This window comes from Salvelinus fontinalis, chromosome 32 (genome assembly GCF_029448725.1).
Source record: "Salvelinus fontinalis isolate EN_2023a chromosome 32, ASM2944872v1, whole genome shotgun sequence".
In the NCBI taxonomy this organism is placed as follows: Eukaryota; Metazoa; Chordata; class Actinopteri; order Salmoniformes; family Salmonidae; genus Salvelinus; species Salvelinus fontinalis.
In genome coordinates this window covers 10,066,323-10,084,615 of record NC_074696.1, presented here as the reverse complement: position 1 = coordinate 10,084,615, position 18,293 = coordinate 10,066,323, and the positions used below count along the sequence as shown (strand labels likewise).

The window sequence follows — 18,293 nt, the reverse complement described above, 5'->3', positions numbered from 1 at the left end:
CTGCCCCTGAACAAGGCTGTCAACCCACTGTTCCTAGGCCGTCATTGTAGATAAGAATTTGTTCTTAACTGACTTGCCTAGTTAAATAAATGTAAGAAATAACACTTTTTTTCCCCTTTTTAACAAGCATTCAAACATAAGTTGGATGTATTTCATTGCAGAGGAAAGAGCCATGCATATAAATGTGGGGATTTAACATGCAGGGCTGATACTATGAAATGCATTTAATGTTCTCAATGTTTTTTTGTTTTTTTAAATACTGTGTAATTTGATTAAATCAAACATCAAATGGAACCATTTGAAAATTTGTCACGGATTATACATTTCACACCTCCAGCTAGGGCTGCCAACACAGAGCAGGGAAAAGATGGGGCGGGGAGGGGGACACCAAGCCTCAAATTGACATGTCATGACAAGGCAGAAGGACCGGTTTGTCTAAAGCAACTGTATTTGACTGGTTCACGCTGCACCACAGATAATATGATGACGTTATCCGGCGTAAATGGAGCTACAGCTTGAGCTAGCTAGCTATATGTACCTGCAAATTCAGCGAACTAGCAGCTAGCTAACCTTAGCTAGTTAGCCTGCCAAGGAAAGCAATGGCTTGATTACAGCATTTAGCTAGCAATCAACAGATATCTAGCTGCTAGTTTAGATAGGGATAGGTGCTGATTGCAAACGTGGATTTCCAACATGTGGTGCACATAGCACGTATTTGAACATTTATACGACTTTTATGCATTTACATTTAATCTTTTGTCGAGCAAACCCCCAAACACAGCGGGCCACAAATGGAACCAGGGAGTTCGCGTGAAAGTCCATCCGGCTCTGGGGGACCCGAAGTGGCGGGCCTACGTGAGGAGACCCCCGGCGAAGAGGCTGAGGATGGGGACAACTGCATCCTGAAAGGAGGAGGAGATGGAGGCAACGAAAACACTCTGGACAAGATGAAAACAGAACGTAAGGATGATGCTGTTACTGGGAAAAATATTGAGGATGCTGATGAAGGCAAATATGAAGAGGAATTGGACCCTAGAATTCAGGTACGTTTTATGTTAAATTTTTTCTTGAAAGTGTCCGTTAGACAGAGTATAGCAGCCTGTATAGTATCTGACTTGTTTTTATTGCAAATCCATGCTTCATACTGGTTACATGTACTGTAGGCTGCTTGACAAGTGCATACTCATCCCAGTCAATATAGCTAAATTAATAACCATAGGGAAACTAAATGTCAGTATGGCAGATGCTTGCATTATTTAGCCTAGTTATGCAAGTTAAAGCCCACATCTGCATTGTAAATGAATTCCACAATTTCACAGGGATTCCTTTCATGCTTATTGTAATTCAATTTATTCCCAGGCTAAGCCAAATATGAAACCTTTTCCTAATCGCTTATTGTGATGAAGACCAGGGCCAATACTAAACCTCTTCCTATTCTCGCTCTCCCTCCCTCCCACTCTTTCTCACTCTCTCTCTTTACAGTAAATTCAATTTCAATTTAAGGGGCTTTATTGGCATGGGAAACATGTGTTTACATTTCCAAAGCAAATGAAATAGATAATAAACAAAAGTGAAATAAACAATACAAAATGAACAGTAAACATTACGGTCACAAAAGAATAAAGATATTTCAAATGTCATGTCTATATGCCGTGTTGTAATGATCTCTCTCTCTCTCGCTCTCTCGCTCTCTCTCCTCTGTCTCTGTGTCTGTCTCTGTCTCTCTCAGGAGGAGCTAGAGCACCTGAATCAGGCCAGTGATGAGATCAACAAGCTGGAACTGCAACTGGATGTGAGTGAGCTCTTTGTCACCTAGCCTGGTCTCCCAGAATCAAATGTAATGTGTCCCGAGAGACTAGGCCTATTTGTCCCAGAACAGCGTTTGTACCAGCCACACTACCCAACACGGTGTTTGACAGATCGGCCTGTATGTCCCAGAACAGTGTTTGTACCAGCCACACTACCCAACACGGTGTCTGACTGACCGGCCTGTATGTCCCAGAACAGTGTTTGTACCAGCCTCACTATCCAACACGGTGTCTGTTTGACTGATTGGCCTGTATGTCCCAGAACAGTGTTTGTATCAGCCTCACTACCCAACACGGTGTCTGACTGACCGGCCTGTATGTCCCAGAACAGTGTTTGTACCAGCCTCACTACCCAACACGGTGTCTGTTTGACTGACCGGCCTGTATGTCCCAGAACAGTGTTTGTACCAGCCACACTACCCAACACAGTGTCTGTTTGACTGACCGGCCTGTATGTCCCAGAACAGTGTTTGTACCAGCCACACTACCCAACACGGTGTCTGTTTGACAGACCGGCCTGTATGTCCCAAAACATCGTTTGTACCAGCCTCACTACCCAACACGGTGTCTGTCTGACTGACCGGCCTGTATGTCCCAGAACAGTGTTTGTACCAGCCTGTATGTCCCAGAACAGTGTTTGTATCAGCCTCACTACCCAACACGGTGTCTGTTTGACTGAGGCCTAAATGCTAGCGCTACACTTTGTTTTCTTTTGGTGCGTAGCCTACCCGCTCTTTGTTGGTGTTGACATAGAGAATGTTGTGTGCATATGGGCTACTGAGTCAGGCCTCATTTAGCCACAAGGTCCTCCTCAACATACTGTTAATTCACTGTTATTGAGTAGAGGTCAGAGAGGCGGTGTGGAGGAGATTACTTTCTTCCCTTGTGTTAAAGTCTATCGCAAAGAGTTCTATTGAGGATGTTATTAGTGTGATATAATTTAATGGTAGCATATCATTTACAGTACTGAGCGATGAGGTTAAATGTTGAATGTCTCTCTCCTTCAGGATGCTAGGTCCAGCTACAGGAGGATCCTCACTGACTCAGCCAGGAAGCTCAATGCTCAGGGCTCCCAGCTAGGCACCTGCATCGAGAAGGCCAGGCCCTACTACGAAGCCCGCAGACTAACCAAAGAGGTTGGTGTGTTTCTGGGGGGGGGGTTGTGTGTCGGGCTGAATTTTAATATTATCTTTGGTATGACAAAATATCCATTTAGTCAGCCAGCTTCTGTCAACCTACATTTACAAATCTTTTTCCACACATTCATAAATGTGTAAAAAAACATTTTCCTTAAGATGCTAATATGAATTTAACCTCCTAAATTGTTATTTTGGGCGTAATACAAGGGAGCCGCCTAATAAATCATCCTTATTGATTACTTAAAACATTTAACCCTTGGTGAAACCTGGCATGCGTGACAGTCATGTTTAATCAGCGTTGTGAAGGGTAATTCCAAACTTTAATAGAACTAATGGAAATTGTTATGATAACCGTTAGGGATCTAATTTGAAAACCAATTAAGCAAATAATGGATTGGAAATTTGACCTGGTTAGCCACAACCAACCTGATGGCCAATGCTATGAAAATGTAGATGAGAAAAGTAGAAAGAAGCTGGGCGGTCTAATTTCCTAGAGTTATACAGTACCAGTCAAAAGTTTGGACACACCTACTCATTCAAGGGTTTTTCTTTATTTTTACTATTTTCTACATTGTAGAATAATAGTGAAGACATCAAAACGATGAAATAACACATATGGAATCATGTAGTAACCAAAAATGTGATTAACAAAAATATTTTAATATATTTGTAGTCACCTTTGGCCTTGATGACAGCTTTGCACACTCTTGGGATTCTCTCAACCAGCTTCAATTAACAGGTGTACCTTGTTAAAAAAAAAAGTGGATTTTTTCCCCCTTAATTCCTTTGAGCCAATCAGTTCTGTTGTGACAAGGTAGATAGTATGCAGAAGATAGCCCTATTTGGTAAAAGACCAAGTCCATTTTATGGCAAGAAACGACATTCCATCATGACTTTAAGACATAAAGGTCAGTCAATCCGGAAAATGTCAATAACTTTGAATGTTTCTTCAAGTGTAGTCACAAAAAACATCAAGCACTATGATGAAACTGGTTCTCATGAGGACCGCCACAGGAAAGGAAGACTCTGCTGCAGAGGATACGTTCATTAGAGTTACCAGCCTCAGAACTTGCAGCCCAAATAAATGCTGCAAAGAAACCACTACTAAAGGACACCAATAAGAAGAAGAGACTTGCTTGGGCCAAGAAACACGATCAATGGACATTTGACTGGTGGAAATCTGTCCTTTGGTCTGATGAGTCAAAATTTGAGATTTTTGGTTCCATCCTCCCTGTCTTTGTGAGACGCAGAGTAGGTGAATGGATGATCTCCGCATATGTGGTTCCCACCGTGAAGCATGGAGGAGGAGGTTTGATGGTGTGGGGGTGCTTTGCTGGTGACACTGTTGGTGATTTATTTAGAATTCAAGGCACACTTAACCAGCATGGCTACCACAACATTCTGCAGCGATACGCCATCTCATCATGCTTAGGCTTGGTGGGACTATCATTTGTTTTTCAACAGGACTATGGCCCAACACACCTCCAGCCTGTGTCAGGGCAATTTGACCAAGAAGGAGAGTGATGGCGTGCTGCATCAGATGACCTGGCCTCCACAATCCCCAAACCTCAACCCAATTGAGATGGTTTGGGATGAGTTGGACCGCAGAGGGAAGGAAAAGCAGCCAACAAGTGCTCAGCATATGTGGGAACTCCTTCAAGACTGTTGGGAAAGCATTCCAGGTAAAGCTGGTTGAGAGAATGCCAAGAGTGTGCAAAGCTGTCATTAAAACCAAGGGTGGCTACAAATATATCAAAATATATTTTTATTTGTTTAACACTTTTTTGGTTACTACATGATTCCATATGTGTTATTTCATCGTTTTGATGTCTTCACTAATATTATACAATGTAAAAAATAAAGAAAAACCCTTGAATGAGTAGGTATGTCCAAACTTATGACTGGTACTGTTGTCACGTTCGTTATAGCGATGAGACCGAAGCGTGATTTGAATGCATCTTCTTTTAATAAAGAAAGAACACGGAATGAACTATACAAAAACAACAAAACGAACGTAAAGCTATATAATCATAGTGCTGACACAAGCAACTAAACATAGACATAGATAATCACCCACGAAATACTCAAGGAATATGGCTGCCTAAATATGGTTCCCAATCAGAGACAACGATAAACAGCTGCCTCTAATTGAGAACCAATCTAGGCAACCATAGACATACAAACCCCCTAGACTGGTAACAACCCCATAAACATACAAAAACCCTAGACAGGACAAAACATATAATCACGCATGTCACACCCTGACCTAACCAAAATAATAAAGAAAACAAAGAATACTAAGGTCAGGGCGTGACAACTGTAGGTGTTACGTACAGTTGAAGTCGGAAGTTTACATACACCTTAGCCAAATACATTTAAACTCAGTTTTTCACAGTTCCTGACATTTTATCCTAGTAGAAATTCCATGTCTTAGGTCAGTTAGGATCACCACTTCATTTTAAGAATGTGAAATGTCAGAATAATAGTAGAGAGAATGATTTATTTCAGCTTTTATTTCTTTCATCACATTCCCAGTGGGTCAGAAGTTTACATACACTCAATTAGTATTTGGTAGCATTGCCTTTAAATTGTTGGATCAAACGTTTCAGGTAGCCTTCCACAAGCTTCCAACAATAAGTTGGGTGAATTTTGGCCCATTCCTCCTGACAGAGCTGGTGTAACTGAGTCAGGTTGGTAGGCCTCCTTGCTCACACACACTTTTTCAGTTCTGCCCACAAATTTTCTATAGGATTGAGGTCAGGGCTTTGTGATGGCCACTCCAAAACCTTGACTTTGTTGTCCTTAAGCCATTTTGCCACAACTTTGGAAGTATGCTTGGGGTCATTGTCCATTTGGAAGACCCATTTGCGACCAAGCTTTAACTTCCTGACTGATGTCTTGAAATGTTGCTTCAATATGCCCACATCATTTTCCTACCTCATGATGCCATCTATTTTGTGAAGTGCACCAGTCCCTCCTGCAGCAAAGCACCCCCACAACATGATGCTGCCACCCCCCTGCTTCACGGTTGGGATGGTGTTCTTCGGCTTGCAAGCCTCCCCCTATTTCCTCCAAACCTAACGATGGTCATTATGGCCAAACAGTTCTATTTTTGTTTCATCAGACCAGAGGACATTTCTCCAAAAAGTACGATCTTTGTCCCCATGTGCAGTTGCAAACCGTAGTCTGGCTTTTTTTATGGCGGTTTTGGAGCAGTGGCGTCTTTCTTTGCTGAGCGGCCTTTCAGGTTATGTTGATATAGAACTTGTTTTACTGTGAATATAGATACTTTTGTACCTGTTTCCTCCAGCATCTTCACAAGGTCCTTTGCTGCTGTTCTGGGATTGAGTTGCACTTTTCGCACCAAATTACGTCCATCTCTAGGACACAGAACGCATCTCCTTCCTGAGTGGTATGATGGCTGCACGGTCCCTTGGTGTTTATACTTGCGTACTATTGTTTGTACAGATGAACGTGGTACCTTCAGGCATTTGAAGCAATTGCTTGTAGAGGTCTACAATTTTTTGCTGATTTCTTTTGATTTTCCCATGATGTCAAGCAAAGAGGCACTGTGTTTGAAGGTAGGCCTTGAAATACATCCACAGCTACAACTCCAATTGACTCAAATTGTGTCAATTAGCCTATCAGAAGCTTCTAAAGCCATGACATCATTTTCTGGAATTCTCCAAGCTGTTTAAAGGCACAGTCAACTTAGTGAATGTAAACTTCTGACCCACTGGAATTGTGATACAGTGAATTGTAAGTGAAATTATCTGTCTGTAAACAATTGTTGGAAAAATTACTTGTAATGCACAAAGTAGATGTCCTAACCGACTTGCCAAAACTATAGTTTGTTAACAAGATATTTGTGGAGTGGTTGAAAAACGAGTTTCAATGACTCCAACCTAAGTGTATGTAAACTTCCTACTTCAACTGTACGTGGATGTCTATTCAGGAGACAACTAAGCACCTTTTTGTGATTTTATTATTCTGTCCATAACACAGTTGCTCGGTTTGCCTGCCACACGTCTGACTGCTATTGAGCGAGACTGACCGTCAAGGGAACCGTGTCACAAAGATGATAACGGGTGCTCAAAGTGAAGCCTTCATCAATCTTCACCTGACAACCATAGACTTTGTTCAACCTTGTGTGTCCATCCGGGCCCCGCCCCCCTCCTGCTGCTACAGCCTATCTCAGGAGACTGCTCTATCCTGCCCTGTGATTCTGAGTCACCTTTTTGTGTCCCAAATGGTACCCTGGTTCTGGTCTAAAGTAGTGCACTATATAGGGAATAGGGTGCCATTTCGGACACATACTTTGTCTCGAAGTGCCTCTCCCCTTCTCCCTAAACCATCATGGACAATTCTTCCCCCTCTCTGGCTTTGACATAATTCACCAACTAGCATGACTAGAATACGATCAGGATCAGCTATTTTGCTTCACTTCACTATGATTTGTAGCTGTTGCTGTCGTCTTCTTGTTTTATAGCTGATGATGGGGAGACTTCCTGTTTTCCTCAGTGTCCCCTCCACCGTCTAGCTCCTAATTTTAGAGGCTAATCCTGACTTCCATTTTAAATCAGATTTACACTTTGTCATGGATAGATTTCGATGGGAATTACATTTTAACTTTACATTTTAACTTTAACTTTTAACTAAGTAAGAATTTGCCCCTTAGTAATTGGTTCGTCGTATGATTGGTTGTCGTGTCTCTGTTATGAAACTATTTATGGGTTGTGTGGTCTCTTCACACTGAACTATGATTGGTTGTGTTGTTCTTTACTGAACTGTGATTGGTTGTTGTTTTCATAGGCCCAGCAGGAGACGCAGAAGGCAGCGTTGCGGTACGAGAGAGCCGTCTCCATGCATACTGCTGCCAGAGAGATGGTGTACGTGGCAGAGCAGGGGCTCCTGGCAGACAGGAACACTCTGGACCCCACCTGGCAGGAGATGCTCAACCACGCCACCTCCAAGGTACAGACAGAGGGAGGGAGAGAGGAGGGGGTTCTCCAAGGCACAGGGAGAGGACAGGGGAGAGGAGGGGGTTCTCCAAGGCACAGGGAGAGGACAGGGGAGAGGATGGGGTTCTCCAAGGCACAGGGAGAGGACAGGGGAGAGGATGGGGTTCTCCAAGGCACAGGGAGAGGACAGGTCGTAGCTATGGTAGACCAGGACCAGAACAGGTGTCAGAGTAGGAGTGCTGATCTCTGAGACACTTTATGAATAGAGGCCCAGGGATATTCAACTCTGGTTCTGGAGGGCCAAAACACTTCTGGTTTGAATTTTCTCCTTCTAATCAGGGACTCATTCAGACGTGGTACAGCTAGTGAGTGGTTAACTACCAGGTAGAAAATAAAACCAGTAGTAGCTTAACCCACCAGTCCTGGAGTTGATTATCTCTGCACTAGACAATGACCCAGTCCTGGAGTTGATTATCTCTGCACTAGACAATGACCCAGTCCTGGAGTTGATTATCTCTGCACTAGACAATGACCCAGTCCTGGAGTTGATTATCTCTGCACTAGACAATGACCCAGTCCTGGAGTTGATTATCTCTGCACTAGACAATGACCCAGTCCTGGAGTTGATTATCTCTGCACTAGACAATGACCCAGTCCTGGAGTTGATTATCTCTGCACTAGACAATGACCCAGTCCTGGAGTTGATTATCTCTGCACTAGACAATCACTAGCCTGCTAGTGGCTTAATCTATATTTGTAGTAGACAGTGAATCATGGTGGAGTGGTCCTGTGAGAAGTATCAATCTCTTCACCCACAAGATTGTACTTGAATAAGGTCCAAGCATTAAGCCTCATCAGTCTGGAGTGGAGGTTTAAGGCTACATCCCAAATGGCTCCCTATTCCCTACACAGTACACTACTTTTGACCAGGGCCCATTGGGTAGTAGTGCACTATATAGGGAATAGAGCACCATTTGGGTCCGTGTCAGATGGCCACATCAGCTATTTATTATGTAGCCTGAGACGGCCAAGCGTGGCGCAGGGAAACGGGCACTCTCTGTGCTTAATCAATGATAATTAATTGGAGGTTGGACGTCCTCATTCTCATTGCAATGGAGCTTCGCTGTTCTATTCTGCTATGGACTCAAGTGAGCCACAGTGCACTTAACATGTATATGTGAGATTGAAGAGAGAGGGACCCAGGTATTATCATCACCGAGCGTCTTGCTAACAGTTTATAGCTTAATGCTGGTCGGTTCAGAGTGATACAGGACCTTCGGAAAGTATTCACACGCCTTGCCTTTTAACACATTTTACAGCCTTATTCTAAAATTTGAGAAAATGTACAATTTTCTTCATCAATCTAAACACAATACGCCATAATGACATCACAATACGCCATAATGACAAAGCAAAAAACAGGTTTTTAGAATGTTTGCAAAAATAAACAGAAATAGCTTATTGACATAAGTATTCTGAGCCTTTGCTATGAGACTCGAAATTGAGCTCAGGTGCATCCTGTTTACATTGATCATCCTTGAGATGTTTCTACAACTTGATTGGAGTCCACCTGTGGTAAATTCAATTGATTGGACATGTTTTGGAAAGGCACACACCTGTCTATATAAGGTCCCACAATTAACCGTGCATGTCAGAGCAAAAACCAAGCCATGAGGTCGAAGGAATTGTCCGTAGAGCTCCGAGACAGGATTGTGTCAAGGCACAGATCTGGGGAAGGGTGCCAAAACATTTCTGCATCATTGAAGGTCCACAAGAGCACAGTGGCCTCCATCATACTTAAATGTAAGAAGTTTGGAACCACCAAGACTCTTCCTAGAGCTGGCTGCCTGGCCAAACTGAGCAATCGGGGGAGAAGGGTCTTGGTCAGGGAGTTGACCAAGAACCCGATGGTCACTCTGACAGGGCTCCAGAGTTCCTCTGTGGAGATGGGAGAACCTTCCAGAAGGACAGCCATCTCTGCAGCACTCCACCAATCAGGCCTTTATGGTAGAGTGGCCAGATGGAAGCCACTCCTCAGTAAAAGGCACATGACAGCCCACTTGGAATTTGCCAAAAGGAACCTAAAGGACTCTCAGACAATGAGAAACAAGATTCTCAGGTCTGATGAAACCAAGATTGAACTCTTTGGCCTGAATGCCAAGCGTCACATCTGGAGGAAACCTGGCACCATCCCTACAGTGAAGCATGGTGGTGGCAGCATCCTGCTGTGGGAATATTTTTCAGCAGCAGGGACTGGGAGACTAGTCAGGATCGAGGGAAAGATGAACGGAGCAAAGTACAGAGAGATCCTTGATGAAACCTTCACCTTCCAACAGGATAACGACCCTAAGCACACAGCCAAGACAACACAGGAGTGGCTTTGGGACAAGTCTCTGAATGTCCTTGAGTGGCCTAGCCAGAGGCCGGACTTGAACCCGCTGTGCAGCGACACTCCCCATCCAACCTGACAGAGCATGAGAGGATCTGCAGAGAAGAATGGGAGAAACTCCTCAAATACAGGTGTGCCAAGATTGTAGCGTCATACCCAAGAAGACTCGAGGCTGTAATCGCTGCCAAAGGTGCTTCAATGAAGTACTGAGTAAAGGGTCTGAATACTTATGTAAATGTGATAATTCAGAATATTTCAAAAAAACTGTTTTTGCTTTGTCATTATGGGATATTGTGTGTAAATTGATGAGGCGGGGGAAAAAACGATTTAATCCATTTTAGAATAAGGCTGTAACGTAACAAAATGTGGAAAAAATCAAGGGGTCTGAATACTTTCCGAAGGCACCGTATGTGTGAGGTAAAATAAAGTATCCTACTCTTGGTCGATTTTTCTCCTTGTAAAAGTGCCAGTGTGTTGATTCTGGTGATTGATGTGGAAAGAGGCACCTACAGAGCGAGGCTGGCTCAGGGCGGCTTGATGTCCAAGGGCATGACCGACGGGCTGCTGATTGTGCGTGCGTGTGTTTCCCAGGTGAACGAGGCAGAGGAGGAGCGCCTGCGGAGCGAGAGGGAGCACCAGCGGGTCACTCAGCTGTGCCAGGAGGCAGAGCAACGTGTCCAGACGCTCCAGAAATCCCTGAAGAGGGTCATCGTCAAGTCCAAACCTTACTTTGAGCTCAAGGCTCAGTTCAACCACATACTAGAGGTGAGTAGCCTTGTCCCAACCAGAATGGCCCATAGACCATGAGTCTATATCTAAATAAATTCAAGAACTAAGTCCACTATTAGCTACGGTGTCCCTCAAGGTTCAGTGCTATAACCGTTCACCGTCCTGATGGACATGCTCCTGCTTGGCCAGATCTGCCATGTTTTCAGCAACACATGGCCTGCTTACATTGGACACGTACGCGTAACATTTGCACAGCGTGAGACGCTCCCATTGATTTCAATGACCAGGGCATAAGCAGCTTACTGTCTGTGTTTCTTTTTCTGACAGGAGCACAAGGCGAATGTGGTGCAGCTGGAAGAACGTGTCGCAAAGGTGAAGATGCGCTACTCCGTCGCCCTGCGCAACCTGGAGCAAATCAGTGAGCAGATCCATGCTCAGAGGGGGCGTGTCCAAGCCACCAGGGCCCACCCCGTAGCCTACGGTGGGCGGAGCTCCCCGGTGGGGGCGGAGGCTGAGGTCAAAGCTGCGGTCGGGGTTCAGGTTGGAGGAGCCTGTGGCGGAGGAGGAGGCTTGGATGAGAAGGACTGGGCTGATGGAGAGAAGACCAGGCAGTGGGTGGAGAGACACAGAGAGCAGGGCTGGGGTCACAGGGAGAGGGGGGAGAGAAACAGAGAGCAGGGCTGGGGTCACAGGGAGAGGGGGGAGGCAGGGTCAGACTCCATGTCTGACATCAGCCTCCAGACCATCGCCTCGGATCTGGGGAAGTGTGACTCGGTGGAGCACCTGGGGGATCTGAGTGACGTGAGCAGCCTGATTGGAGAGGAGAGGGAGAGGTCCTTGATAGCTGAGAACAGAGACGAGAACCCCAGGGCAGAGGAGAGAGTTGTGAGGGATGTTGTCATCCCCACTCCAAGGCAGGATAGATTGGAGGAGGTGAGGGGGGCGATAGGGAGAGAGAGACAGGAGAGCTTTGTCAAGCAGCACCACAGAAGTGTGAGTTTGTGAGTCCAGAAGAATAGAATGGACCGGTGAGTGATGATGAGGGATCAAATAAAGGAATGAAATCAGAAGGTCAAGATCAAAGAAAAGACATGGAGATTGTAGAAGTTCTTTGTGGTATTGACACTGAGTCTGAGTCCCAAATGGCTTCCTATATAGTGCACTACATTTGACCAGAGCCCCTATAGTTAATAGGGTGTCATTTGTGACACTGCCTGCATCATTGTGACACAGCCTGCATCATTGTGACACTGCCTGCATCCTTGTGACACTGCTTGCATCATTGTGACACTGCTTGCATCATTGTGACACAGCCTGCATCATTGTGACACAGCCTGCATCATTGTGACACAGCCTGCATCATTGTGACACAGCCTGCATCATTGTGACACAGCCTGCATCATTGTGACACAGCCTGCATCATTGTGACACAGCCTGCATCATTGTGACACAGCCTGCATCATTGTGACACAGCCTGCATCATTGTGACACAGCCTGCATCATTGTGACACAGCCTGCATCATTGTGACACTGCCTGCATCATTGTGACACTGCCTGCATCACTGCAGAGGGGAGTAGCAGGGAGGAGGGTGGCTGGTGCATCATGAATAACAACATAAGACAGACTGCGCGCGTGAGAGAGAGAAGAGGAAGTGTTAGGTGATTCACTAGGTCCCCGTGGGAATTGTAGTTCTCTCACTCTGATCTGTCTATTGTTCAACACAGTAAAGATATCGGTGACCTGAGAGTGCCAACGCATGACAAATCCACCGAGGCCAAGCTAGTGTAAACACGGTGCTGAATGTAAATGCAGAGACAACATAACTTAGGGCATACACTTACTCTACTGACCGATTCACATGCGGGAGAAATTTACGCAGCAAAGCTTATTTTATCAATGCTATTTTTATATTGACTTTAGTCCCTGAATTAATGCCTTTTTCCATATTGATTGAATTACCACATAATTGTTTTTTTTAGCTCGTCCTTGGTATTAACACAAGGCGTTAATGCAAGCGATTACTGCTCTCTCTCCCTCTTGAGTAGAAATACAAAAAGGAATATGATTATCATATTTTAAACACCTTCGGATAAGAAGTTAATTAAAAAAACAAACATTTTATTTAGTTTGTAGACCCATTTTTATTGTTTTTACCCCCAGTAGAATGTTCTGGAAATGTTCCCCAGCAGCTAGAGGGGCCAACGACCCCCTCAGACACCAGACTGTAGAGAATGTCTCTGTCACTCGCATTGACCAAACACTTCCACAGTGTTTCTCTCTGACCTTTTCACAATCCCTGTTTCTGTCAGGAAGAAATGTTGTCAGCTGGCCTGGGGTTGCGTCCCAATATTGCACCCTATTCCGTATGTAGTGAACTACTTTTGACCAGGGTCCATTTGGGACCTATCCAAGATGTTACACTGCATGGTGGGAAGTGGTTCTAATGAACTCCTTTAGTATTTTATATTTGCCATAAAGAACAGTTTTTGACGAACATCTAAAATAAAGATTTTAATTTGACTCAAACGTATTTTAAGTGCTTTTGGTCGTCCAAATTGTAACCTATTCTGTAAGAGTTTAACGAGCAAAGAACCCCTAATGTCCATGATGACATTTATAGTAGTAATCACGGAATCTCAATTCTAACCATTTATTATTACGTTTCTTAACTGTCTTCCTTGAATAGTGAGACTATTTTAATGAAGTCTTGTTTTAGATTGAAATACTTTGCCAGTGTTTTACCGTAGTTAACACTGTTGAAACATTAACTTGCATTTGGTTTCTGGGTATTTTATTAGGATCCCCATTAGCTGTTGCTAAAGCAGCCACTATTCTTCCTGGGGTCCACACGAAACATAAATCAGAAAATCAATAGACAAGAACAGCTCAAGGACAGAACTACACGTTTTATTTTTTTGTTTGTTTTTAACCTATTTAACTAAGCAAGTCAGTTAAGAACAAATTATTATTTTCAATGACGGCCTAGGAACAGTTGGGTTAACTGCCTTGTTCAGAGGCAGAACGACAGATTTTTACCTTGTCAGCTCAGGGATTCGATCTAGCAACCTTTCGTTTTCTAGTCCAATGCTCTAACCACTAGGCTACCTGCGGTCCCTACACTCTAACCACTAGGCTACCTGCGGTCCCTACACTCTAACCACTAGGCTACCTGCCGCCCCGACACTCTAACCACTAGGCTACCTGCCGCCCCTACACTCTAACCACTAGGCTACCTGCGGTCCCTACACTCTAACCACTAGGCTACCTGCCGCCCCGACACTCTAACCACTAGGCTACCTGCCGCCCCCACACTCTAACCACTAGGCTACCTGCCGCCCCCACACTCTAACCACTAGGCAACCTGCCGCCCCTACACTCTAACCACTAGGCTACCTGCCGCCCCCACACTCTAACCACTAGGCAACCTGCGGTCCCTACACTCTAACCACTAGGCTACCTGCCGCCCCTACACTCTAACCACTAGGCTACCTGCCGCCCCCACACTCTAACCACTAGGCTACCTGCGGTCCCTACACTCTAACCACTAGGCTACCTGCCGCCCCTACACTCTAACCACTAGGCTACCTGCCGCCCCCACACTCTAACCACTAGGCTACCTGCGGTCCCTACACTCTAACCACTAGGCTACCTGCGGTCCCTACACTCTAACCACTAGGCTACCTGCCGCCCCCACACTCTAACCACTAGGTAACCTGCCGCCCCTACACTCTAACCACTAGGCTACCTGCCGCCCCCACACTCTAACCACTAGGCTACCTGCGGTCCCTACACTCTAACCACTAGGCAACCTGCCGTCCCCACACTCTAACCACTAGGCAACCTGCGGTCCCTACACTCTAACCACTAGGCTACCTGCGGTCCCTACACTCTAACCACTAGGCTACCTGCCGCCCCCACACTCTAACCACTAAGCAACCTGCCGCCCCTACACTCTAACCACTAGGCTACCTGCCGCCCCCACACTCTAACCACTAGGCAACCTGCGGTCCCTACACTCTAACCACTAGGCTACCTGCCGCCCCTACACTCTAACCACTAGGCTACCTGCCGCCCCCACACTCTAACCACTAGGCTACCTGCCGACCCTACACTCTAACCACTAGGTAACCTGCCGACCCTACACTCTAACCACTAGGTAACCTGCGGTCCCCACACTCTAACCACTAGGCTACCTGCGGTCCCCACACTCTAACCACTAGGCTACCTGCGGTCCCTACACTCTAACCACTAGGCTACCTGCCGCCACCACACTCTAACCACTAGGCTACCTGCCGACCCTACACTCTAACCACTAGGCTACCTGCGGTCCCCACACTCTAACCACTAGGCTACCTGCGGTCCCCACACTCTAACCACTAGGCAACCTGCCGCCCCTACACTCTAACCACTAGGCTACCTGCCGACCCTACACTCTAACCACTAGGTAACCTGCCGCCACCACACTCTAACCACTAGGCTACCTGCCGCCCCCACACTCTAACTACTAGGCTACCTGCCGCCCCCACACTCTAACTACTAGGCTACCTGCGGTCCCTACACTCTAACCACTAGGCTACCTGCGGTCCCTACACTCTAACCACTAGGCTACCTGCCGCCCCCACACTCTAACCACTAGGCTACCTGCGGTCCCTACACTCTAACCACTAGGCTACCTGCCGCCCCCACACTCTAACCACTAGGCTACCTGCGGTCCCTACACTCTAACCACTAGGCTACCTGCGGTCCCTACACTCTAACCACTAGGCTACCTGCCGACCCTACACTCTAACCACTAGGCTACCTGCCGCCCCTACACTCTAACCACTAGGTAACCTGCCGCCACCACACTCTAACCACTAGGCTACCTGCCGCCCCCACACTCTAACCACTAGGCTACCTGCCGCCCCCACACTCTAACCACTAGGCTACCTGCCGCCCCTACACTCTAACCACTAGGCTACCTGCCGCCCCTACACTCTAACCACTAGGCTACCTGCGGTCCCTACACTCTAACCACTAGGTAACCTGCCGACCCTACACTCTAACCACTAGGCTACCTGCCGCCCCTACACTCTAACCACTAGGCAACCTGCCGACCCTACACTCTAACCACTAGGCTACCTGCCGCCCCTACACTCTAACCACTAGGCTACCTGCCGACCCTACACTCTAACCACTAGGCTACCTGCCGCCCCTACACTCTAACCACTAGGTAACCTGCCGCCACCACACTCTAACCACTAGGCTACCTGCCGCCCCCACACTCTAACCACTAGGCTACCTGCCGCCCCTACACTCTAACCACTAGGCTACCTGCCGCCCCTACATACATTTCACCTGCACTTAACACCACTAAGTTATGTTAGTTATTGTGTGCAACACCTGCCTGTTGCAGAGGGAAGCATTGTTTTTGGTTGAAGGGTTTCCAGTTCCTGGGGTTATTTGACCAGTTAATTCACTTGTTCATTTTGTACCTGTTGACAGGCACCTGTCCTTGATTTGATTGATCTCACCATACAGTGACACTACTAGATCACTACACTAGCGAGACAGAGAGAGTGAGGGATGAGAGTGAGGGAAGAAATATATGGTAAAGTAATGGTATTTACTGTTAATGCACATACTTTTATTATTGTTTTGTTCATGCAGACCTGTGCCATTGATTTGAATCTTTTGACTGTTTTAAAGTTGATTTTGCACATGATGACAGTACTTGTGGAGTTTTGTTTTTCCCTTTTCCCACTCGTTACCTCTTCACCCAACCATCATTGTTCACCCTTGTTACCTGGCTGTCCCCCCCCCCCCCCCTTTACCTGTTCAACATCACATTTGCTGTTCTGTTTTTCACACTAATTGGTTTATTTAATTACCCGTTATTTTCCCATTCGTTACTCACTCAGTTAATCCTTGTAAAACTGCCTGTTCTCTTTTTAACCAGTTCAGTACCACCTTAGTTTCTTATCGTTGACTCTTACATTACCTGGTCAATATCATCCTTGTTACCTGGCTGTTCCCTTGTCTTAACCTGGTCAATATCATCCTTGTTACCTGGCTGTTCCCTTGTCTTAACCAGGTCAATATTATCCTTGTTACCTGGCTGTTCCCTTGTCTTAACCTGGTCAATATCATCCTTGTTACCTAGCTGTTCCCTTGTCTTAACCTGGTCAATATCATCCTTGTTACCTGGCTGTTCCCTTGTCTTAACCGGGTCAATATTATCCTTGTTATCTGGCTGTTCCCTTGTCTTAACCTGGTCAATATCATCCTTGTTACCTGGCTGTTCCCTTGTCTTAATCTGGTCAATATCATCCTTGTTACCTAGCTGTTCCCTTGTCTTAACCTGGTCAATATCATCCTTGTTACCTAGTTGTTCCCTTGTCTTAACCTGGTCAATATCATCCTTGTTACCTAGCTGTTCCCTTGTCTTAACCTGGTCAATATCATCCTTGTTACCTGGCTGTTCCCTTGTCTTAACCGGGTCAATATTATCCTTGTTATCTGGCTGTTCCCTTGTCTTAACCTGGTCAATATCATCCTTGTTACCTAGCTGTTCCCTTGTCTTAACCGGGTCAATATCATCCTTGTTACCTGGCTGTTCCCTTGTCTTAACCTGGTCAATATCATCCTTGTTACATGGCTGTTCCCTTGTCTTAACCTGGTCAATATCATCCTTGTTACCTGGCTGTTCCCTTGTCTTAACCTGGTCAATATCATCCTTGTTACCTGGCTGTTCCCTTGTCTTAACCTGGTCAATATTACATTTGCTGCTCTCCACAATGTTCCCACTACCCCCACTCCATTCGCTGATAAATGCTGACTTGGGATCCAGTGGTCAGTTTGTCAGTCCCAAATGGCACACTATTCCCTATATAGTGCACTAGGGCCCATACAGGCCGTGGTCAAAAGTATTGCACTATGTAGGGAATAGGGTGTGTGAAGCATTATTGGAAAGTCTTCTCATTTGCCTGCTCCACTTGACACCGTGTTTTATTTGTTAATGTAAATGGTATGCATCCCAATTACAGCTGTACTACATTCCTTACGTAGTGCACTACTTATGGGCCCTTGTCAAAATTAGTACACTATGTAGGGAATAGGGTGCTATTTCAAGTGTAGTGGATGTATAATAATAATAATAATAATGATATGAATGTTAATTTATTAATCATGTACATGGTAATTTATGGAATGTGATGCTATTTCCAACTATTAAACTTTGATTAAACACAATGTTTCATCTGTAGAGTTTTAGATATGCCTACACTG

General features: G+C 45.6%; 1 protein-coding gene across 3 annotated transcripts; it reads left to right on the top strand.

Annotated features, from left to right (window-relative positions):
- Positions 1 to 371: 371 nt before the first annotated feature.
- On the top strand, positions 372 to 18,257 carry LOC129830699 (SH3 domain-binding protein 5-like). 3 transcript variants are annotated; one of them, XR_008755622.1, is made up of 7 exons: positions 372 to 1,043; positions 1,730 to 1,792; positions 2,816 to 2,944; positions 7,760 to 7,921; positions 10,889 to 11,062; positions 11,354 to 14,735; positions 14,800 to 18,257. XR_008755622.1 is itself a non-coding variant. In XM_055893316.1 (6 exons), the coding sequence occupies exons 1-6, from the start codon at positions 792 to 794 to the stop codon at positions 12,029 to 12,031; spliced, it is 1,458 nt and encodes a 485-aa protein (XP_055749291.1). In that variant the 5' UTR covers positions 372 to 791; the 3' UTR covers positions 12,032 to 18,257. The 3 variants fall into 3 exon arrangements, 1 of the variants encoding a protein (XP_055749291.1); XR_008755623.1 differs by having other exon boundaries at positions 11,354 to 15,151; positions 15,216 to 18,257; XM_055893316.1 differs by having other exon boundaries at positions 11,354 to 18,257.
- The last annotated feature ends 36 nt before the right edge of the window (positions 18,258 to 18,293 follow it).